This window comes from Pararge aegeria, chromosome 15 (assembly GCF_905163445.1).
Source record: "Pararge aegeria chromosome 15, ilParAegt1.1, whole genome shotgun sequence".
Taxonomy (NCBI): Eukaryota; Metazoa; Arthropoda; class Insecta; order Lepidoptera; family Nymphalidae; genus Pararge; species Pararge aegeria.
The window spans coordinates 235249-259916 of NC_053194.1; the positions used below are offsets into that span (position 1 = coordinate 235249).

Below are 24668 nucleotides of genomic sequence, written 5' to 3' on the forward strand. Positions count from 1 at the left end.
TAATCATAAATCATAAACATAATATCGTACACTACTAAGTCAAAGCTTGCTCTGTGAATGAAAAGACTCATCAAAATGTGTTGACTACAGTCAAGGTCTAGTCAATTTTAAAAAGAGAAACATTTTCTGTTATAGAGTTGGAAGAAAAATGGCAACACTTTGTTGGACTGTCGATGTCGAATCACGAATGTCGGGCGCTGGTTGTCATTGCAGGAAAAGGATCGTTGCATTTCTACCCTAAAACGCTGGAATTCTTTAAAATTTAATGCTTTTCTATGGATTTAGTATAATCAAAAACGTTGTACTTATTAATTTTAATTATGTTCTGGAGCGCCAATTATATAGTAGTTAGGGAGTTGAAGTGTCTCTTAAAAGAGGAGGTGCGTATTTTGTTGTTTAGATTCATGGTTAGGAGGGCTTTGCCATCAGCTTTTGCCGTTTGGTAGCTAGCATTCGAAAAATAAGCTGTTTTAATTGTTTCATTTATTATAAACTATTGGTTATTGTCAAGAAGTTCGCGAGTGGGCTTTTGTTTGAAAAAGTTGAATATTATTTTCAGAACGTTACGTTAACCCAAGTCTTAGAGGCGGATGACATTCTCCAAGAATGCAAAGCAGACAACAAAGATTTAATACAGTTGTGAGTTTATCACCTTACCTAATTTTCTTTTTGTAGGACATTCAGGACAAATAACAATTGCTAGGAAATGAATATACTCATCAACTATATCTTAACATCACTCTTTGTTTAAATTGTTTATGTTACATGGTTGTGTTGAATCATTAATCCATCCTGACAAAGCCTCAACATTATTACACTTGGAATACTTTTGATTTAGTGGTAATAAGAATGAATGCATGTAAAACTACAATTGTTTTTCTAAATTTACTGAAAAAAATTGTATTATTGCATAAATAGAGTGTTTAGTATGTTTTTACATTACAATGAAGATTGTTTGACTAACAATTTAAACAAAAAATATATTTATCACCTCTTAGATGCCTCATGTGCATACTTGTGTATATTTTGCATTGTATACATAGGTCAGTAGGATGTGAGTGGTCATATTGTTTCCAGGTTATCAGTTGATAAGATGGTAAATAGGCTATACTAAATATATTAGCAGAATAAGTTACCACTATATTGAAAGTCAAAAGACTTTTTAAATTTAAACAACACCTTTGTTATAGTCTGACATTAATGCACTATCATTACAATGCTACATTGATTGATAAAAGATGCTAATGCATTCATATTACTGTAAAACCTCTACAACAATCTTTGTAATGCTTACTTACTTTTAGCCACACATCAATCTTGGTGCTGGCATTGGGTGGTATTAGTGTGACATTGGGCCTACACATTAGATCAATAAATGATCAAAAAATGGTTATGATGTTTGGAATTCAACTTCTGATATGTAAATTTTCCTTATTTTTTCTTATATTCCAACAATATATCCAGACCATAGCATGCTATCGTCAACCAATATTACTTGTGATGGTAGTTCTAGGTTACCAGTATAGATTTATGTAATACAGTACAAAGTACAAAACAAATTAAGTCTGACAGATAGGTGTCTCTCGTAAACTGTTTTAAACTGCTGAACTTGGATTGTCTCTATTTAAGTTGGTACCAATCAATTTCATGTCTCAGAGAATTCACTTATATATACATTATTAACAACTTGCACAAAGCCTTTGGTTTGCTTCCAAATCTTGTGCTGGGTGCCCCAACTGTCTATAGCAGGGATTTGAATCTAAGATTCTTTTGATACCTGTTTACACATTCCTAACCATTGATCTATTTATTTATTACCTTAGTCCCATTTTGAACATGCAATGAAGGATTATGATGAGAATAATTTTATTTTCAGTTTAACAAGACCAGACATACTTGCTGAGCTAATAACTCTTATCACAGAGGAACCACCAAAAAATGTTGAGCTCTCATCGCAATACAGACACGCCAACATAGCCAGCGAGGTTCTCACAAGCAACCTATCTATGCTGAGGGACCGGTTATCTATGGAAGCCACTCAGATGAACAGGCTTTGTGACTTTGTGAATAAGGATCCTCCGTTAAATCCACTGCTGGCTTCTTACTTCAGCAAGACTATAGAAATGTTGCTTGAGAGGAGTCCAAAGCAGGTCTATTATGAATAAGTATTAGTGGTGTATATGTAAGGCAATATTGAAATATAGCATTTTGTTTTTATGTGTCATGTCATGTGTTTTCACATGTCCATTTGCAGCATTGTCAAGGTCACTCTGAGCCTATCTCCCTCTCTTATGAGAGCGGAGGATTGTGCTCAGCATTAGTACATTAATAGTTTGTGGTAATAATTATTATAATTAGAATTCATTTTGTCATTATTTTCAATGATACATGATATTACATTACAATTTTTTTTGTGGCAATCTGCAAACAGTTGTAACCTTGTTATTGTGATAGTGAATCATATTGAGTAAATATCATTACCATGATTAATAAAATATCTACTTGCTGACTCAAGGCTTTCTTGGTATTTGCGAATGTTACTGTTAATTTTTTGTTTTACAGTATGCATCTCTAATCGCTTAAAGCTGTATGGATATTAATGAATCCATAATAAACATGTGAATCACTGTATTGTATTGACCACACCCATGATGTGTTGCCCAAGCATTTGGTAACATTTCAGACATTGATCAGTGATACAATTTGCAGCTGTCAAATGTTGTGTGAAGCAAGTTGGTAACCTGTCAGAAAACTAACTGCATACAGCATCTGTTTGTAATGCAAGAAAGTAGTTTTTATTACGGAGTTAAGATGAAGTTATGAGCAGAAACAAGTCCATATCAAGAAATACTTTCTAATTTGTACATTTTCAGGACTGGTACCTGCATCACATAGTGTGCCTGCATGTGTTGGACATGTTCAAGTCACGGCGGGACTTCCTGCCTAACCTGCTCCGCCACATATCCACGTCAGCCATTTCAGACACTTTCAATTGCTTCTTACATCTCGGCAGCCCTTTCAATAAGATAATATTGGAGGTTGGTTTTTCCACATGTTATCAACCGTGAGGCATAGAATATCATGGATATTTTGTAAAATGAATCTTAAACTTTTTGAGTATTAAATCCACCATTGCTAAGTAAAGACTGTTCTTTTAACAAAAAAGCGTCCTTGCAAATTATTGTCTGCATTATTGTGATGTGTAATTATTAACTTTACTCAGACAGATGTAAATCCTTCTTGGAGCGCTGGCAGTTATACTCCTCAAGATTCTACCTTGGTTATAGATAGTATAATTAATATATGGGATAGGTCAAGCAAATGTTAATTCTTAACTATTATTGTTTCTAGTATTAACTATAATTGTGTAGTTTAAAAGAAAATATGCATGCACTTTGTCAAGGTTTAATTTAATTTGAATGGCTATGTTTGAGTATGCTGTGTATATACAATAGGTGAATATTTGTTTGCATGTTTGCTGAAAGGATGAAAGAAGATGACGCTTTGTATGTACTGTATGTTTATTTTATACATATTTAGTATTTAGCCTTCTTCTACTGTTATTACTATTAATCAAATGCTATGGATATTTTGTTAAAGTTAAACAAACGTCATTATGATATATTACGGACCTGCTCCCCGCAGTGGCTGGACGAGCACCAGTTCCTGGAGAGCCTCATACAGATCATCTGCGGCACGTACGACCACGAGGAGGCGCTGGCGGCGACCACGCCCGCGCCGGAGCTAGCGCCGGAGCCCACCACGGAGCCCGCGCCTTGCAAGCTGGACTCCAACCACAATGCCGAGGCCGACACCGCGCCCGCGCCGCCGCCTGAGGGTACGCGTCATGCAACTCTTTATATTTAAATATATTAAGGGAAGTTGAAGCCTTACCCACTAGGCTATCACCGCTTATGTTTTGGGTAACTGGTGGGCATTTTGTCCAGTGCGTAGCGGCCAATACCTTTATTAATTTTTTTATTTTTTTTTATTTAAACTCTTTATTTATACTCCACTACACAGTTAAGAAAATAAAGGACGAAGAATCATGAAGGCTTATCACACAAAAAAATTCTTTATTCATCTAGTAGGCGCATATGAAGCGTTATACTTATATGTTTACATAATGGCAAGGGGATGGTGATAATTTCGTTCGCTTACCTTAACCTTAAACCTTAAGTTACAAGCATCTTTAACCAAATATCATCAAACACGAGAACTTTCTAGAAATCAAGTTTTACCACCACCACCTGCCTGGACATCGCTATTTAGGGATAAGGCCGCCAAATTGTACGTTCTACCTTATTGTGTTGTTGTATTTGTATCTCTGTAAATTTTCTCTGTGGTGTACCTACAATAAAAGTGTATTCATTCATTCATTCATTCACCTTAAGACATTTAATTCTTGAAGACATTTTATTCCAAACCAACGCTAAAGTATATATGTTTCTGGGAACATACTAACATATAGCGATATAAAATGAATGATAAGTAGTACAGCGCCATCTATGTCACATGAGTTGCAACTGTATTCCACATATTAAAGAGAAGCCCGCTGCTTCGGTACTGGACACATACCTAGGAACACTCCCGACTAATTCATTTTGCAAACAAAAAAACAAAATCAAAGCCGTTCGGAGCTACGACGCCACAAACAGATACACACGCGCACACATGTTTGTAGACACAGCAAAATTATAACAGCTGTCGTTTAACACTGCACGGTCGTTGCAGTGGGCGACAGCAAGACGCCAGCGGCCGACACCAACGGCGAGACCGACGCCCTCGCCGCCGACGAGCCCAGCGCGGCCGAGCGCGAGGCGCGCGCCGAGCGCCTGCGGGGCGTGGCCGCCGCCAACGCCGCCGCGCTGCTGTGCGACATCGCCGTGGACGCCTCGTCCGTGGACCCCTTCAACAACGAGTGAGTGCGGCTCGGGCCGAGCGCTCGTGCCACAGGGACAATGCGCGAAGTCGCCTATGATATCCTTCGTAGCGGGGCAGGTCGACAAATAAATGGAATTGAGAAATTAGCAATGGCTTACCTCGGAGAGACACGAGGTCAACAAATAAAAACTTTCAAGTTGTTAAAATTATAGAAAGCAGGTGATATGTTGGGAGTGTCGGAATGGTAATATCTCATATTATTGAAGTCATTGCTCCTCATTTGGCCATAATTTACGATGAGTGTGTTGATTTGGGTACTTTCCCAAACCTTATGAAACATAGTTAACTAATTCCTCTATTTAAATCTGGTAATAAAAATCATATAAACAATTACAGACCTATCTTAATACTACCAGCTCTTAGTAAGATATTTGAAAAATTATATTAGAACAACTTTTATATCACTTTAATGTAAATAACTGAATACACACAAGTAGTATGGCTTTACTAAAGGTCCAAGTCGCAACGGATGCAGTCGCTAAACTTATAAAACATGTTTATGATGCCTGGGAATGTTCACAGAACGCCATGGGGGTTTTTTGTGATCTATCTATTCTTTCGAGTGTGTTGATCATTAAACCTTGCTCCTTAAGCTAAGCCACTATGGTATCCAAAACGTTGCACTACATTTTGTTGCATCTTATCAAAGCAATAGAACTCAAAGTGTTTGCATTAATGATACAAAGTCTCAGGGTTCAAATACCTCAATGGGTGTCTCACAAGGCTCGATTTTGGGTCCTTTTATATTTTTAGTGTATACAAAAGATCTACCGTCCCATGTCAGTGGAACACGCGACATTGTATTGTTTGCAAATGATACATCTCTAATTTTTAAGACTGACAGGAGTAAAGATAACTCTGACGATGTAAACCGTGTTATGTCACATGTGTCGCACTGGTTTACAGTTAACAACTTACGTTTAAATCATCGATCACTAATAAAAATAGATACACAATCGGCGTCGAAAAAAAGTCCTGACGAAATGAGCGCCCTCTTGAACATTTGGGTGCTCTTTTGTTATATTCGGGTGCTACAACATTAAACATGTCGGAGTGTCCGTTTAAAAATTGCATAAATCATACGTCTAACGGTAAGTGTTAATGTGATTTTTATAATTATATTGTATGTACTGTTAATTTCGTCAAGATATCATTTCAGAAACGTATTAATCATTTTATTGCATTCCCATTTGATTTGTTCGGGTTAAACATTTTTTTAAACTGTGTTCCATAATAGAGCCCCTTTTTTGTGTTCTATAAAAAATAAATATAATTTTTAATTTTTCTTAATAATATTTAGTTTTTTTATATTTCGTAATTATTTACTACTCGATGCCCGTGACTTTGCCTGCTTGGACTTTTTGAATTCCTACGCAAACTAAAAGATTTTCTGGGATAAAAAGTATCCTAAGTTTGGTGAAGCTGTCGATCTGTGAAGTGATAACAGACAGATAGCATATTGATATATTACATCATGTATATGATTTTATTTGTAGTAATCATTATTATCAAAATCATCAACGAACCAAATATATTTTCGAGGGCCTAATTATTATCGTTAGATAGTAAAAACAATATTAAAATGTTAATTATTTATATTGGAAAAGAGCAACCGCCGAGTTTCTCGCCGGCTTCTCCTCGGTAGAATCTGCCTTCCGAACCGGCGGTAGAGTCACTACAAACAGAGAGACTCGACGTTTCAAAAGTGCTCATATTAGGCCTACTTGAAATGAATAAGCACGTTAAGTCCCACGGGACCGGGACAATGTGGGAATAGAGAGTGCACGTGTCTGCGCAGTCACGGTCCCAATATGTCCCAACAAGAGCCGAGCCGCGTCTCGCTGACGGCGCGTGTGCCCGCAGGTGGTACGCGGGGCGGGCCGTGGCGGCGCGCCTGCGCGGCGAGGAGGCGGTGCGGCGCCTGCTGCAGGGCGTGTTCACGAGCCCGGCGCGCGCGCGCCGCCCCGCGCTCGTGCACGCCTGCCGCCTGCTGCTGGCGCTGCTGGCCGCGCCCGCCGCGCCCGCCGCGCCCGCCGCGCCCGCCGCGCCCGACGGGTACGCCTCAGATTGACGCCTTAGCATCAGTAGACTTAGTGCGAGATATTCTCGAGGATGCGATTTGTAAGGAAATACTAAAATATCGGAGTCAAATGAATCTTATTTGCTTAGAGTGAGAGCTCAAACTCGCCCGTAATTCTTCAGCTCGAACTTTCGACTACACGTTAGTAAAACAAAGTTTGGAAATACCGGAGTGCCATTGATTGCTAAGCCTGTCCGTGTGCGCAGCGCGCAGGCGGGCGAGGCGTGCGCGGAGCACGGCGCCGTGGAGCGCGCCGTGGCGCCGCACCTGCCGCTGCTGCACCACGCGCTGCTGCGCGACGCGCCGCGCGGGCCCGTGAGTACGCGCGCGCCGCTTGCACCATTCATTCTCATTCTAACGCTTTTTGATCATGCAGACCTACCGCAGATTATTATTCATATAAAAGTTGGAAAGACCAAAATTTAAAAAGCATCCTACGAAACTTTCATACTGTGGCAAACAACAAAAAAAATGGACAGTTATTTCCTGGGACCTTATTTGATAGCTTGTTTTTTTCCCTTGCTAGTGTGATGAAACGCGTATGCATTTCTCACTACACTCCCGGCTTCCTTTTCGCGGTCGCATGTAGAGTATAGTATTGTAGCCATCAGCGAATCGATTAAATAGGAGTTGGCATGCTAATCGTCCGAAGGCGCAACATCAGTGAGCGATGTAGCGCGTTGCCGACCGGTGCGCTTGTGTGCAGAGCGCGGGCGCGGGCGAGGCCGCGGAGGCCACGACGGTGGGCGCGGCGCGGGTGGCCGTGGCCACGCTGCTGGCGCGGCTGGCGCTGTCGGAGGTGGACGACGTGCCCACGGCGCTCATCAGCCTGGGTGAGTGGCGCCCGAGTACCCGCCGAGAGACTGGTCACTGCCTTTGGGATCTGCATCTTGTTGCATCTGTAAGATGGAAACATAGCCTAGTGGTTCACTGTCGGGGTGGCCGAGCTTTGCACCCCGACACGTACCTCTAACTTTTCTTAAGTAATGTGCGTTTCAAGCAATTAAATATCACATGCTTTAACAGTAAAAGTAAAATCATCTTGAGGAAACCTGCATGCTGCAGAGCTCTGTATAATATTGTCAAAAAAGGGAAACCAACAATTAATATTAAATAACAAAAATAAATTAAAATAATAAAATTAGTTGTGCTCAGCTCAAATGGTATAAACCAATCCAATAAAAAGGGTTTACTATTCCTCACTCCGCATTAAAGTATCATGTTATGTTTGTAGTATTTCGTGTTTAATGAAAATAAAAAAAAAATAGCAGGAATTTTTACTTTGTTCCGTATGTCAAATGTATAGAAAGTGCAGGCAGAAATACTTTTTTATTTTATATTTTGATATATATTAATCCCAATCTTGTATCTAACACTGAAAAGAATGTAAATGTCATAATAATTCCGAACGATCGAAAGTCATTTAGCTTTCGGACTAGTCTCGCTAACGTGCGCCGTGGCGCACACGTTCTTGTTAATTCTTAACTTTTTAACACTTTCTTATCATCCACTATCCTCGACTATGACTGCCAGCACCTGTACTTGAAGACCGCCGACGAGACTGAGAATAATCCATACAGATTTTTTTTATTGAAATTTAATAAAATACGAAAAGATTTTCTTCCTGATATATTCATTATCATTACCCGTTCTTCGCTACATTCCCTCAGACGCTTCGTACTACATCCACGGGAAGATGACATATGTATTCCAATCTGCCGTTACCAAACGGCAACATGAAACTATCAGTTTCTCTCGATCTATTAAATAGGCGGTGTTATATAGGAAATCGTTGAAGGAAAACATTGTGAGGAAACCTGCATGACCCGTGCCCTGTAGTGGGCCGGTGTCGGGCGGTCCTGTTTTATTGATTTGTATCCCGTAAGCTCGTTTAATTGGCGTTCTTTATATCAATTGCAGATGGAAAACACCAAAGTACTTTATCGCAGGTGGTAAAATATTCAATAACAGAAGTCATGACGACTTATACTTTACTATTTTCTTTATGTTGGTGTTTTTTCATTTGAATTTTTTAGGACAGGCAAATATTATTGACCATACAGCCTATTAGTTGTTAGTTCCTAGGTACCCATCTTAATATAAAGAGTAGTGTTTATTTTATCTATTATATCCCTACTTCCCTACTAATATTATAAATGTCAATGTAAGTTTGTTTGTTACGCTTTCACGCAATAACTACTTAACCGATCCTCATGAAACTTTGTACACATATGCTTGGAAGGGTTAGAAGGTAGGATACTTTTTATCCCGACATTAAGCTCGGGTCCTTTGGGAGAGGGGATGAGTGTTTGACGATTTTACACCATAACTCCGACAAATTATAACCGATTTAAATAATTATTTTTGTATTATAGAGGTTATACATATATAATATGTGTTTAATTTTGCCCAAACTGTGTTTGGAGATAGAGGACAGAACTCCTCAGTGGACAGCAGCAATCCCCTCATTTAAGGCTTAGCGATACTGAATACTTTAAATTTATTTAGATCTAAAACTAAATTTAATGCCATATCAAAAAACTAAATCAAACGCAGACGAAGTTGCGGGCAACAGCTAGTCTTATATATTTGGCGGAAAACGTGCCATACGATTTACAGGCTCAATATACCTGTTGTAGCTGAAAAAAGTCTAGAAACAGAAATATTTTTTCATTTCTAGTCTCGCCTGTCCAGAAGCCTGAAGGGGACAACTCAAACAACAATTATTGTATGAAGTGACCCGATAAGAAAAAAGTGAAATCTTCAGATATATTTTTATCTCATTCTTTTTCCTCGCGATCGATATGAAAATAAATCTGTTCAACTCGGGAACACCCCATTCTCACCCTCGAGTTGGGCACGGGGTGTTCTCCGCGCCGTTGAACAATGTAGTATTCTTGCGATGTGACGGGCCGCTGTCGGCAGGCACGGCGGGCGTGCTGGTGGACATGCTGTTCGAATTCCCGCACAACAACTTCCTGCACGCGCAGGTGTGCGCGCTCGTGCGCAACGCGCGCGCCAACCGCCGCTTCTCGCACCGCTACACCGCGCACGTACGTACCGCGGCAGCCATGAGCTATTATATACTGTGTGTACATGTACATGTATTTAGCTTTTCCTTCGATTAGAGTGACACTATTTAAATAAGCAAAAAGTCTTAGTGATGGCGTCTGAACAAAGAGCTGAAAATCGAAAATCCTAGACGCGATCAAAGACAATTATCAAATACCGCGATGTGATCAAGTCCGTATTAACTTACCAGTATATAAGTCGCAGTATAGCACGCAGTTAGTACTCGTTTATATTTGATGACTTAAGAGAATAAGTAATGAAGAAACTATTTGGTCATTGTTTATTTTTTTTGCAGTTAATAGAAGAATGTAACCTGCTAACGAGATTGATGGATGCGTTTGAAGAAAATGAAGACAAATGGTAAGAGTTATTTGTTTCAAGATTCATATCCGATTAGTGAATTTCCTATTAATGTCTATTATTTAGTGTATTTTTCAAAGAATACACTAAATGGTAAAAGTTGTATTTTTAAGTTGGGTGGGCCGAATCTACTTTGAGAACCGACTCGTTATATTTTGATGCATCAGGATTAATTAATGTCGCAAACATGGCAGTACGTTGTTTTGTATGTATTTTTACATTGTGCAGCATTATCAGTCTCAGCCTGCGAATGCCCCTCCGCTCTTAAGGGACTTAGAAAGACCGTGACATTCGGAGGAACTATTCCTCGAGTACTCTCGGTGTGCTCGGTTTTTTTCGAACTAAATATATTTACGTTAGGCCCAAAATTATTTTGAAATTATTAAAATTTTGATGGATCTCGACTAGATCAGCCATACCTCGAGATGAATGCGATTTGCGCTTATAATGTATCAACATAGTTCTCCGCGGAACTCCCGTAGCAAGATTCGTTGCTCGCAGACATCATTATCACTCACAGTCTTTCCACTTCCACAAGAGTCCGTTCATGTAAACATTCATCTGTATGTGCACATAATTAAGGAGCAACACTATTCGATTGATTGATGCCGACGAATGCTCTAAACGGATATCATGAGATGGCTGTGTGCGTGTGCGCAGCGGCGGCGGCGTGCGCGCGGGCTACATGGGCCACGTGGTGGGCGTGCTGCGCGCGCTGGACGCGGCGCCGCCCGCGCTGCCCGCCGCGCTGCAGCGGCGCTGGGACGCCTTCCGCGAGCGCAGCCTGCGGCCCCTGCTGCAGCGGCACGACACGCCGCTCGTGAGTCCTTGTCAATTCACACTATTGTAGGCTAATTTGAGCTTTAACACTATTCGAATAAGATCTGTTGTACTCCGATGCGAGCGAGTGTGACAGATAGCGTTTTCGAGTGAGCCGTTAAACTAAACGCGCGCGCTTTTTGATTTAAAATTCCGTTGTTTCTTTTCGGTAATCATATAATTTTAAATTTTATTCCCTTCTAATAAATTAAATTGAGATAAATTATACATAGATCTTTCAATGCCATTATAAGTTAAACAAAAACCTTTCATCAAACAAGTCATGAAATGATGGGTCATAAAATAAAATAAGTTTACCTGCTAACACTTTATAAGTATGTAATACTAACAAAAGAGTCTCGTTTACTTGAAATAAACATTTATCTATATATATATAATGAAAATGGTCTTCGTTTGAGGCTCAATCACGCCTAAACCACTGATCGTATCGACATGAAACTACCACCATTCGATGCGAAATTTTTCCTAGATGGTTTATGGCTATCTATTTTTTGAATTCCAACATTCCTTCATTTTTTTATTGCTGTTTTACTTTTATGAACTTTTATCCCGCTAATAAAAACAAAAGATAAGCATTTTCTCTTGATTCTTTTGTTTTCATGGATTTCAACAGAGTGTATTAAACGGATTATGGGTTTTTACATTCAGCTAAGAATCTACTCACGGTAGTGGAGAACGGCTGGACCAATTGGGCTTTTTTTTATCTTCAGAATTGTCAGGAGAAAGTTTTGTATGTAAGAAAATTTTAAAAAAGCCCGATAAAAAGTTAAAAATTTCGATGATAATCGAAGAATTCCCATCTATATAGTCACTCACCACGAAATCTCGGGAACCATAAGACTTAGAAACGTGAAACTTGGTAGGAATATTACTTTTGCTATGTAGAGGTCAGCTATGAATAGATTTTAAGAAATTCATTCCCCAAAGGGGATTGCGGGGGCGTTAACAATGAACAATTCCCGTTTTTAAACTATAGCTCCTTGTAACGGTTCTAGCCAGGTCTATTAAAAGATAGAACACGTCATCACAGATTTTATTTAGGGTAAAAAGGTCAGCGGTCGTGGGTGAAAGGGGCCCGTCAATTAATTCGCTTCCAAATTCTGCAGTGGGCGAGTACTGCCCTAGCTTGTAGCCGTTGATTGCGTGGCCCAGAAGAACAGGCGGAGACACGAGGTGGTCTTCAGCTGCACCAGGAGCCGGCACGTTGGCGATGCAACGCTGGTGATCGGCGTCGGAGGTGACGTCGACAACAACAGAGTGTCGAACTTGGACCGAAGCAGGTGGAGACACGAGGTGGTCTTCAGCTGCACCAGGAGCCGGCACGTTGGCGATGCAACGCTGGTGATCGGCGTCGGAGGTGACGTCGACAACAACAGAGTGTCGAACTTGGACCGAAGCAGGCGGAGACACGAGGTGGTCTTCAGCTGCACCAGGAGCCGGCACGTTGGCGATGCAACGCTGGTGATCGGCGTCGGAGGTGACGTCGACAACAACAGAGTGTCGAACTTGGACCGAAGCAGGCGGAGACACGAGGTGGTCTTCAGCTGCACCAGGAGCCGGCACGTTGGCGATGCAACGCTGGTGATCGGCGTCGGAGGTGACGTCGACAACAACAGAGTGTCGAACTTGGACCCTGGAATTTTCGTCCAGCGTGTGAAAAATAATTCCGCTTCAACTCGTCTGATTGCAAACACGCGGCTCAGCTAAGCGGTAAGCACTGCACAAGATGGCGGATGCGTTGTTCACAATCAGACGGAGTTTACATTATGAGAGAGTGAGAAGCATTAAAATAAAACAAAAGACATTAAGACTAATATTAAATAAAAGATAGCAAATAGCAAAAGGTACGTGAGGTTATTAGCAAAATACAGAGAACTACTATAGTATGAAAATCTGGGAATTTATCGAAATAGGAAAGTTAATTATAAAGAAAAAAATAGGAATTAAGCTGCAGATGAAATTGTAACAAAGAATATGCAAGGATTAAGCCAAAATATGATCGATGCATGGGTCAATGTGCGAGAACAAAGAACAAAGGTAATGAGCGTAATGGCCGACTCGCATGTGCTAAAAACATATAAATATTGAAAAGCCCAGGTATTCAGATATTCACTTCAATACCCACAATGTTCAGGATGGCACTTAGATCTTTCATTAATTAACAGTATTATTGAAGCTAAATACCTAGTATCTTAGCAGTACTTATTTATTCTCATGACTATTATTCTTCCTTCCTATTAAAGTATTAAATTTATAAAAGACATCATTAAATCCCACCAACCTGCTTTAGAGCAGTGTTGTGGGTCTGTACTCTATAAACCTGACTTCCCAAGGAGTGAAATAAAACAACTGGACTGACTCTAATACTGTATTAGGCTTCTCTATAATTCATATTACTTGTTACCTTCAAATGACTCTACTACCAGTTCGGAATGCTGTCTTCGGCAGAGAAGACCACTGGCAAGAAACTCTACCGTTGCTCTTTTATTCAATCAATTAAAACAAGACTTATAAACACAATTACAACATTATCATATGTTATAACGCTAGGCCCTTTGATACAAGACATATAAGACAGGTCAAACATAAATACTATGATCACTTATAACATCAGGACTTTTGAAACAAATTGTTTGTACAGAGCAACCTCTGCTACATAAGCTATCTGTATGAAACAATGCTAGGGCTCCATATATGATACCTAAATAAACCAAAGGATGAGATATACTTATCTAATGCAACATCAGGTACAACCATAGTACCAACAACTTTTAACAACTCCATCACCAGTACATACGACTTGTTTCGCCACAACAATATTTCTTTAAGTGTATCGTTTCCATTATAAATCATCTCAACCCAATTTGTAACGTTCTATCAACAATACTTTACTTAATCTCCTTTCTTAATTAATTCATTTTTAAATCCGTCCTCACTTTTCTTTGCCGTCAATCTAACTTGTCAAACTCGCGTCTCCCGCCATAGATCCTATACTTTTATTTGACAGTCTAATAAAGTCCATTATTCTATTTTCAATACATTATCAATGAGTATACAAACTATGATTTGTTGATATATTTAATATAATCATCGGGTTTATCATAGATAAAGTGCTGTAATTCCCTATTTCCTAACACATGCGTAATGTACCTGATTAAAAGATATTCTAACGTCTAAACTTTAAGGAAACGTTCAACACTTACCCGATACACGGGGTTTAGATAGCTCGAGGGTAAGTAGCCTTAAGGTCAAAGGCAAAAGCAGCAATCAGGTGAGAGTCGTAAGGAAAAAAAAATGCGGCGGCCGCACAGCGGCCGCGCGGCGTCCAGTCTCTGGTAGAAATTCTGGGCGTCTGCCGTGCCGTGCGAAGTGAGAAAGACGCGAGCGCGGTTGGTCCCCGCGCACCGCTCCCCTCGCGCCGGGATGCCAGTTTCGCGACATTTCGGAAGATTGCCCGCGCGCAAATTTCAACAATATTAATTTATAAAATTAAATAGACATTTATTACGTTACATCCTATAGACTTCAAATTTGGTAGGAATCTTCTGTAAGAGGTGTAGAAATAGGCTATGAACGAATTTTACGATAGCTCACCCCACAGGGGGTTGCGGGGGTGGGTATTAACAATAAATATTTTTAATTTTCCAGCTAAAGCTCCTACAAGCTCCAAATGTTGTAGGAATTTTCTATAAGTGATGTAAAAATGATTTATGAACAAATTTTACGATATCCCACCCCAAAGAAGATTGCGGGGGCGTTAACAATGAAAATTTTCAATTTCCAAGCGATAGCTCCTATAGACTCCAAATTTAGTGAGAGTGTTCTATATGTAATATAAAAATGATCTTCGAGCGGATTTCACAATGAATCACCTCCAATGAGGTTCGCGGGGGTGGGTGTTAACAATAAAAAATTTCAATTTCGAAATATAGCTTCTAAAAATTCTAAATATGGTAGGAATCTTTTATTATTCACATAAAGAACATCTCAAAATGGATTTCAATAAAGTCTACTTCCGACAGGAATTGCGGGGGTGGGTGTTAAAATCTAAAATTTTTATTTCTAACCTGTAACTTCTACAGACTCCAAATTTGGTGGGGATCTTCGTGTATGTAGGGATATTCGTGTATTTCCTTACAACAATCGTCTTTTTGGCAGCGGAGAAAAAGTCATTGAGAGGTTTCAAAAACTTAACTTTACATGTAGCTATCCAATCAACGGACTAAGAATTTTACATTCATTTTACTTTTGCAGACTACATAACCGACGAATTCTTTTATTGCGGGATCGCGGAAATGTAACAGATTAAAATGAATGCATTTTCCAAGCACATGAGATGTGGAAAAGAAATTTAGTTACTTATTCCAATAGAATTCATAAAAAACATGCACAATTAATTTTCTATAAAAAATTGATGTCACGGAGAAAATTTTAGTTAACAGAAAATTCGTCGCACTTGAACCTAGACAGATTTCAACTTCACATATGAGACTTGCAATGACTTTAACTTAAACTTTCAATGCTCATTTCAAATTTTTTTCTTCATGTCAATTATTATTAATTTTTGGAAGAAAGGCACGGAAATGTTATAATGATTGCACATTGAAAGTTACAATGAATATTAGTGAGAAAAATCACCTGGATGAAAGATACAGGCTAAATCGATGGAATTTGGAATTTGAGTAAGTCTAAACAATATCGATGCTTACAGTTCTATCCGCGGGGCCTATTTATGTTCATACAAAAATAAAAAAAAAAGGAGAATAATAAAAATATGAAAAAAATAAATAAAAATGAAACATAAAATGTAATTTATTTCCTTTTTCAATTCGCCCAGCGAAGCGGCGGGAAACGGCTAGTTATTATAATAAATACCAGCGCTTCAGTTTTTTTAGTACGTCCCTTACACCCTCAGCAGGTCGCAGCTGTAAATCGTTTGTGTTCTTTCAGGGCGGTGTCCATCCGCGGGAGAACATGTATGAGGTGAGGATATAAACATTACTATTTCATTTCCAAACATTATCGTCGAACAAGATATATTTATAATGTAGCTACAACTTCAATCATCATTTCGTTTTTGGATTAATAAAAGAATATATAAATCATGAAATCTATATTTATATGAATAAACTTTTCGAAGATTTCGAACCTTTCGAAGGAACAGCGGTGCCCTATAGGGTTCATAATTTAGTCACAACAGAAACAATTGTCATTAGAATTTCTTCAAATGTTATTAATTATCTCTAAATCGTACTCTGAGGAGGCTGCTCGACATCCCGAGTCCTAACCCTAGAGTCTATAGGTACATCCTATATGCTTTATTGAAGTCAATATTAGTGGTTAAACGCTACATTTATAGCGGACATTACTTTGTCTTATTTTTAAGTGTAACCGTTTCTTATGTCTGAGCAAAGCAAAATTAGGCTCCATAGATCTCAGCTTCAGATTTTCGCTAGAGATTACGCCCACTATTACCCTTGCCGCTATGGGGGCCGCGTCGTCGGGGCAGCAAGGCTGAGCGTGTGTTTGTGCCGCAGGTGGGCGCCAACATCCAGGAGCACATGGACAGCATGGCCGACACGCTGGAGGACAGCTATGACGTGAGTGACGCTGCGCGCAACGCGTGCCGAGTGCTCGAATGCGTATCACTCGCACTCGCGCACATAACGATTCATTTATTAAAGTACAAAAGAAGGCTTTATTCAGTGACTTTGACTTCCTTCAGTCAAAAATTGATAAAGTTAAATCATAGTACTGCTTTCAAATCAATATACCTCATTCAGATCTGAATTATTGTTTTATGCCATTCAAATTTAATATGTATGTGATGTTTTTGACAGTTTTTTATTTAAAATCCAATCATCTTTTGCGGCGTTTTTCCTCCATCGTATCTGAACCATTTCTGTTTGTTCGGTCCTCTTTTTTGGGTTTGTCCATTTGATTGCAACTTCAAATGGTCTATATTGAACGGTTTGGCTAGTTCAACGAGACGGCAGCCAGCTTCGATGAGGGTGCGGAGGTCTGCGAGCCGCTTGCCGAGCCGCTCGCCGAACCGCTCGCCGATGAAACGCGTGAAGAACAAGTAAGTTTCCGCCAACCCACTTTTCCTTGAGCTATGTCGGCCGCTCTGGTTCTTCTGCGGATCTCCGCATTCCGAGCATGGCTCCTTCCATCGCATCCGTCAAAACTTGAATCGCTCTCTTTTTGTAAACTAAACAATAAAAATATCGAAGAAAAATGGCGGGGATTCGAATAACCACCTTTTTTTTTACGGCGCGCGGTGTTCTGGTGCGTGAACACTGACGTAATAAGAAATGGACTTCGGGTCAGCGCTTAAAAACGTCCGAACTAAAAGGGTATTAAAACGTTATGAATTACAAAATGCTGCATGCATACTGCAGTTTAAAAACATACAAAATTACTCAACTTAAGTATGAAAAGATGGTGTCGGTGTGCGTGAACGACAATTTTCTTTTTTGTAATTCATACAGATGCCATGTAGGACGTTGGGTGTTTCGTTAGGATGTTAGTAATACGCTAACTCTTTAAGAATCTTTTTAAAAAGATTTAAAGCATGGGAGTAAGTTAAATTTAAAATATATAAATAAGCATTAGCAGCATTCATCGAAATGATTTTTGACTAGCCGTGGTGTTAGCATTTAACAAAATATCCAACTATCGCTTAAGAACTTCAGTATCGGTTTTTTATTTTAAATGTATTGAATATCTTCGGTTTAACGATGATGTTCTTTTGCCGCAGATGGACAGAATGCAGCAGAATAAAACGAACTATTTCCTGGAGCTACTCAAGACAAGACGTTCCATGTTCGATGACGAGTAAGTGTATACGATTTATAAAAATAACAAAATGTGAAAAATAACAACTGTGTCGACGTTATGTCAGGTTCATTAATAATGCCACACAAGTTACAGGGTAGGTTAGATAGAGGGTACAATTTGGTGGCCTCATGGCTACGTAGCGATCTGTTACAGGCAACCAAAGGTGTAAGTGGACACAGCTATAAATGCAAAGTAGGTGATGCGATATGACGACATGATCATCATAATCATCGCTTTAACCGATTGAAGTCCATTGGACATAGGTCTCTGTAGGGAGTTTCAAAATCCGCGGCCCTGGGCCACTTGTTTCCAGCGCGTCGTTTGATGTCGTTTGTCCACCGCGTTGGGGGCCGCCCAACGCTGCGTTTACCAGTATCATACATGCATTTAACTAAATTACAATAGTGTCCGTTTGTTCGTTACTAGCGTAAAATAGAGGGTCTCAGTCTTGTGTATCTCTTAACAGCTGCCAAGTACGGAATGGAGAACTTCATGAAAACTCTCAGGCATGCAGGTTTCATCGTGTTGTTTTCCTTCGCCGTTAAAGCAAGTGATCAATTTCTTAACATAAAAACGCACATAACTCCGAAAAGTAAGAGGTGCTCGCCTGGGACCCTTAACCTTACCCGCTAGGCTATCACCGCTATATTTGGGGGAATTGTTGTAATTTGCGTGTCGTGTCAGCGGATACGTAGCGTGTGCTGACCGCGTGTGTGTTGCAGGCTGTGGGACGACGCCGAGCCGGCGCCGCACTCGCTTCAGCACGACTCGCGTACGTACTCTGCACGCTGCCTTGCGCCGCCCCCTTGCTCCGTTTCCCGCACAATCTGTCCATTTACAACTATCTCTATACTTTTTTTTAGTTAAAATTAATGGATCAAGCAGCTGACCCACCTATGGGAGGTGGTACACCATTGCCTATGAACAGAGTAACACTTCGTAAGGCATGCAAGGAACACATCTTCCGCCCTGTGTCCAACAACCTTTCAGTTAAGCTTCATGTGTTTCAAAATTACACGGGCAACCACGCCATTCAGATTGGAACACGTATTTGTTCCGGAGCCTACCTGCTATGCTATTTCTGCCGCATGCAGAAATAAGCATGGTGGTAGCGTTCCCCGGACGAGTTTTGTCACTAAACTGGTTCATGGAAGTGCGGTTGGCGAGTTGACACCAGCGGTATGTACTTGATACAATGTTGTAATTGTTAAGCATAAACATTTTCTTTTTTAAGCCCTTTCGGCAAGTCTCGGCAGAAGACAAACCTTTTATCCTTCGATTATATACACTCGCGATCCCTCGTGCCTTTATTTCCCCCTGTTGCTGCTGTTGTGTTACCCCCAACATATACTAGTCCACCTGCTAAAGCACAGCAACAAACAGAGGGAAATAAAGGTTTACACTCCCTTTAGACATTGTAAGTATATTATGTATTTGAATATTATCTCCAAACGTGCATCCATGCTCAGTGGGAGGATACAATTGTGGGATATTAATTTTTTTCTTCCCTAACACTACAAGTAGTTTCTTTACAGAAGACTTGTATAATTTATTTTCAATTATTAACGATGGACAAGCTAGTAACGCCTAATCTAAGTAGGTTCCTAGGCATACATTTGCCTCTCGACAATCGATTTTGACGGCAATTCATATAAGCTAACTTGTCCATGGTTCTTGCCACAAGGTGTGGTATTTTGTGTTTGTATTATTATACTTTTCAAAAAACATGTTATATATTTTTTTCATCAGTCAAGTGTCAGTTTACGAGTGTCCTAAACTTTACCATCCTCCGAATCTGTGTCGTGACTTTACACGGCGCCTCACGATTCCTAGGTTTAGTAGCAACGGGCATTAGGTCCTATGGCGAGCTTCGCCGCGGTACAGTTTGGGTTATGCATCACTGCTTGTGTGCGCAGCGTGGGAGGGCGCGGGCGGCGGCGCGGGCGGCGGCGAGGAGGGCTGGGCGCAGTTCGACGCCTTCGCGGAGCCGGCGCCCCCGCCGGACCCCTTCGCGCCCGCGCCGTACTGGACGCCGCCCGCCGGTACGCCCGACGCCGTCGCGACTCGCAACGCGGCCTATCCAGGTAGAAGACCAACGTCGTGATAATGTTTTCTCCATTGCAGAGTCGCAAAGCCAAAGTGGCCTAGAGCGAGGGCAGAACGCGCCGGCCGGCAGCTCCGAGGACGAGTTCATAGACTCGCTCAAGATGCTGGCGCAGAAGATGTTCACCGCCTTCCAGAACATGCCGCCCGAAGACGCCGCCGCGCTGGCGCTCGGCGACTTCCCCCTCGGCGACGCCCAGGCGCGGCCGCTGGCGTCCCGAGACGCGCTGCACTCTGGGCGGGCGCCCGGAGCTCTCGACCCCGAACACGAAGCTAGAGATCCTTTGGAAGATTCCGACGGGGAAAGTTCCCGCGAAAATACGGAGGAAAACTCCAATGTTCAAAACCCCCCGTCGAATATTCCCGACGAAACCGGCAATGTTCAAAACGACTTATCGAATGCTCTTGAAGAAAACCCCAATGTTCGAAACCTCCCATCGAATGCTTTGGAGGGAAACCCAGATGAACAAAATTCTACCCTAAATATTGAAGAAAATCCTAATGTACAAAATTCCCCAATGGAAAGTGATGCGACAAATGTCCAGGAGTCCCAAAGCCCTTCGCCTAGTATCCCGGATGCCCCGAAGGATTCCCCTCATTCCCCCGAGGCCCTCGAGTCGCGCGCGCCTCCCGCCGATAGGTGATCGTTCCCCCCCGCGCCCGCCGCGCCGCCCCCCGGCACCCCGTTCCTAATCCGCGATTTCAACGTTACCCACTACTGAACACCCGATGCTAACTGACATGGAGCCTTGACTGAAAGTTTGTAACTGAAGCGTCCGTTGATCCGTGCCGGAACACCAAAATATACTTTTGACGTCTCCACACTGTGACCGCCGCCAAATCTAATAACCACCGTTTACCCAAAGAGTTGCACTCGAGGCTCATTTCGTAGCGGGCAACGCACGAACTTATTGTATGCGTGCTCGCAGATCTATCAGGGATGTGCACGTAGAGCGGGCCGGGCGCGGAGGCCTAGCGCGCGGGCGAGCGGTCATGCGAGGCCTGCAGCGGGCGGCGCGTACACTCGGAAGGCGAACGCGCGCTCTCGGCGCGATGGCGCATCCGACGAATAGTCCAATGCGGAAGATATTCGGTGAGACGTTTCATACCTCAGAATGTTATTGTAATAGTTCAGACGGCGTAGAGTGATTTTTAAATGTATATGTATACACTGTATGTATATATTATGTAACAAGTTGATCTGTGATTACGGGAACGTACATTTTTATCACAATTTTTCATTTGAAATTTTACTGTACATCTATTTTTTATTTTCTTAGCTAACTTCTATTTTTTACACATTTCCCGATGACGAATAGACATTCAATGAAATAGGGCTCTAAGATAAAATAAATGTTACAAAATAACGGTCCATTGAAAATAATTATGCTATTTGAACTTTGTAACCACTAGGTAATTTACTAGGGTATCGATATAACTACATTTTAAATAATCTATTACCAAAAATTGGATCTTCTGCTAAGATTACATTTCAATAAGAGTTTAATAATAATATTATACAAGCCTTCGAACGCGACGACGTTGACGCGCAGTGGACTGCGCGTGGAAACATCTTCATGTGCGAAGGCCCTTTAGGTGGGATTTTCGAGGTTTCTTAGCGCGAAGAATTATGGGAACAATGACGTTCCTACGGAGAAAATGATGTTTTTGTATAAGTGAGAGAGCTTAAAAGTAATCGTAGATGTAATGACGATGTACTGTGATGTCGGATGCGTGTACATAGCTAGCGCCGTGTAGATAGCCTCTGCGCCGCTGCTGGGACGCTTCGCGGAGCTGCTTGATACTCCATCGGAACCTTGTCGCCGGTGCTCCTAGACTGCGACAGCTTAGTTCCAGATGGTCCGTAGCGGTAACTCCCAAGAATTTACATAAAATGTGTCTCAAGCACCTCCCGAAATCTCCCACTGAGGTCAACGTTCAGATTTGATAGTGTCGATACAAAAATCAATTAATTAATAGATATCCTGGCGCTGTATCCGTCGCCGTGTCTTATTTCCAGTGATTTTAATTGTAAGTAAATTTTATTCGATGTTATTCGGCAGGTTATCTCTAGTGATCTTACACGTGTTCAATATATTCGATGTAGCTGCATGCGACGGCTTGGTGCGGCCGCGGCCGAGGCGCGGGACTCCTTATAGATACAATTCAGGGAATTCTGATACTTCTCGTCCAATTGGTAATTGGTCCATTTGGCCGAATAATAATGAATTCTATAAAACAGTTTTTTCACTCTCCGCGGATTTAAATTCAAATTCAAAAACTGTCGCGTTGACAGTAAAATCCGCTGTCAACTTAACATTTTTGTATGAGACGCGGATGTTTGTTGTTTCGGTCTCGCTGTTAATGAAATATTATTTTGAGTAGTATTATAACTTCTTACGTGAATCGTATGTTTCTACTCCAATTTGTATTCGCGAAGTGTTCACTTGAATAGTGTCGCGAGAGGTTCAGAGAATAATAACGTTTTATACCTGACTACGGTGCCTTTATTTGTGATACTTACGCGCGTAGAATTCAACAATTTATACTGAACTTCACTATGATCACTATTTTGCACTTCCATTATTCACTGTCTATATGAAATCGCCTTGAGTAAAAATATTTAAGTTAAGAATTTATTTTAGCTGTTGTTTGACACATGTTCTATCTTCTTTCATAACATATTATAGCAGTTCTATATCTTTCTCTGTCTTCTGCAGTGCTGTCTCTCCGGCACTGACTAGCCTACCTACACAAAATGAATTTTGCGCGACACTAGTTTCTGATGCGCGATTTGTTTCATAGGAATCATATCGAATAATATAATATCAGTGAACATATCGATATCGTATTATATCGAGGCGATACATCCGCTGTGGGCTCGCGATATATCGAGTCGCAGATACGTTGATTAGTAAGCGATTTATTATTATGTATTGTTAAAGTGAAGTATTAAAGTATTATGTCGTGCATATGCAAATGTTATTTGTTGAAGCAAAAAAAGAAACGCAAGGTGTTTTGAGTAACTATCAAAAAATGTACTTTATATTATATTTGGTTATAATATTGAAATTAGAGTATACAATAAATGAGATAATGTTACGGTTTTAAAGTGGCCATCACTTCAATACCAACTCTGGTGGTCTTATTTTGTTTTATTGTTATTCTTGACAAATATTCCAATAATTTAAATAATTTTAAAATTAATATTCTAGAATCAAAATGCTGACCGCATTTTCGTATTGAACAGCCAAGCTGATTCTTTGGCTAACAAATGCGACAGCCTTCTACCAGAAAAGGCAATAAACCCGATTGAAATGTCTGGGTCAAAGTTCGATCTGGAAATTATATGAAATGCCAAATAGGTCCACAGAATTAAGAACATATAGAAACCGTGTACACGACTTATATTGCAAGGCATCAAAAACCGCTCCACGTTATTAGTGTTTCTCGTACAAGCGGTTCGTCACTTCATTCCATTGAGCAGTTGACAGTAATTATTTTACCTCTAATGTTTTCAAAGTTTACCATGAAATGAGGGAAAATGGAAAAGTTTGTGAGCTATCAACATGCCGCGGGTGTAAAGTGAGCCGTGCTTGGGGCGTTTTCACTGTTTTTGGACACAATGCATACAATAATGCCTGAACGAGAGTTCTATATGTTCTTAATTTTATTATATGACCTTTTAGTAGCCAAAATGTCGTATTGTAATTCAATCAGCCTTATATTATACGTGTATCCTGACAGTTGTTAACCGGGTGGCGATACATCGTCTCAATACGCAACATAAGATTTGACAGCGGCAGTTGTACATTCGTTGCGAATTTTTTAATGATTTAAAGATCGCAACCGATTGGCAACTGTCACCAACTTAACACAATAAGGGGCTGGGTTTTCGTGAGACAATGTTTTTGTCATCTCAAAAGTGATAACGCGATTATCATTTCCTATTAAACGAACAAAAGTATTGATTAGTTTCCTATGGTACCGTGATCGTTTAACAATAAATTAACAGTATATAATATGTATTATTTAATTGTAAGAGCGTCTGCAGACTCCAGTCTAATGAATCTTACGGCCTTTGATTGTTGTTTGTGATGGCACAGACAGATGATTTTATTCTTATTCTGTTAAACTGATATTAATGTTGATACAATGCATGGTATGTTATGCTTTAAATTACATAAACCTGACGGCTAATCTCTTAACAACTCTTAAACAACCAATTAAACTATCGGCCGATCAATAGTTTGTAGTCTGTGGGATTATATATTTTCATCAAGTGTACACAATATAAACGTCCGAAACATTGTAAATTCATATCGTTAGTTGCGTTTAGTTATGAATGCAATGTTATTATTCACTGCTTACATACTTATGCCCTTAGTGTGGGATATGCGCAATAACGTTTTAAACCGATATGATTCAC

General features: G+C 40.5%; 1 protein-coding gene across 1 annotated transcript; it reads left to right on the forward strand.

Annotated features, from left to right (window-relative positions):
- The first annotated feature begins 188 nt into the window (after positions 1–188).
- On the forward strand, positions 189–23729 carry LOC120630116 (serine/threonine-protein phosphatase 6 regulatory subunit 3). Its single transcript, XM_039899267.1, has 19 exons — positions 189–380; positions 560–639; positions 1877–2150; positions 2874–3038; positions 3646–3838; positions 4735–4921; positions 6808–6999; positions 7231–7339; positions 7731–7857; positions 9950–10077; positions 10392–10456; positions 11117–11276; positions 16247–16279; positions 16834–16896; positions 17277–17378; positions 18057–18133; positions 18859–18908; positions 20053–20178; positions 20261–23729. Exons 1-19 carry the CDS (start codon positions 321–323, stop codon positions 20881–20883), a joined length of 2814 nt encoding a protein of 937 aa, XP_039755201.1. The 5' UTR covers positions 189–320; the 3' UTR covers positions 20884–23729.
- The last annotated feature ends 939 nt before the right edge of the window (positions 23730–24668 follow it).

Bases quoted from the DNA above. Each gene is read 5' to 3' on its own strand.
- LOC120630116 (XM_039899267.1), top strand. From the start codon at position 321: ATGTTCTGGAGCGCCAATTATATAGTAGTTAGGGAGTTGAAGTGTCTC. The intron at 10,457-11,116 runs GTAAGAGTTATT...GCGTGTGCGCAG, and splicing joins GAAGAAAATGAAGACAAATG to CGGCGGCGGCGTGCGCGCGG. The intron at 18,134-18,858 runs GTAAGTGTATAC...TGTGTGTTGCAG, and splicing joins CGTTCCATGTTCGATGACGA to GCTGTGGGACGACGCCGAGC.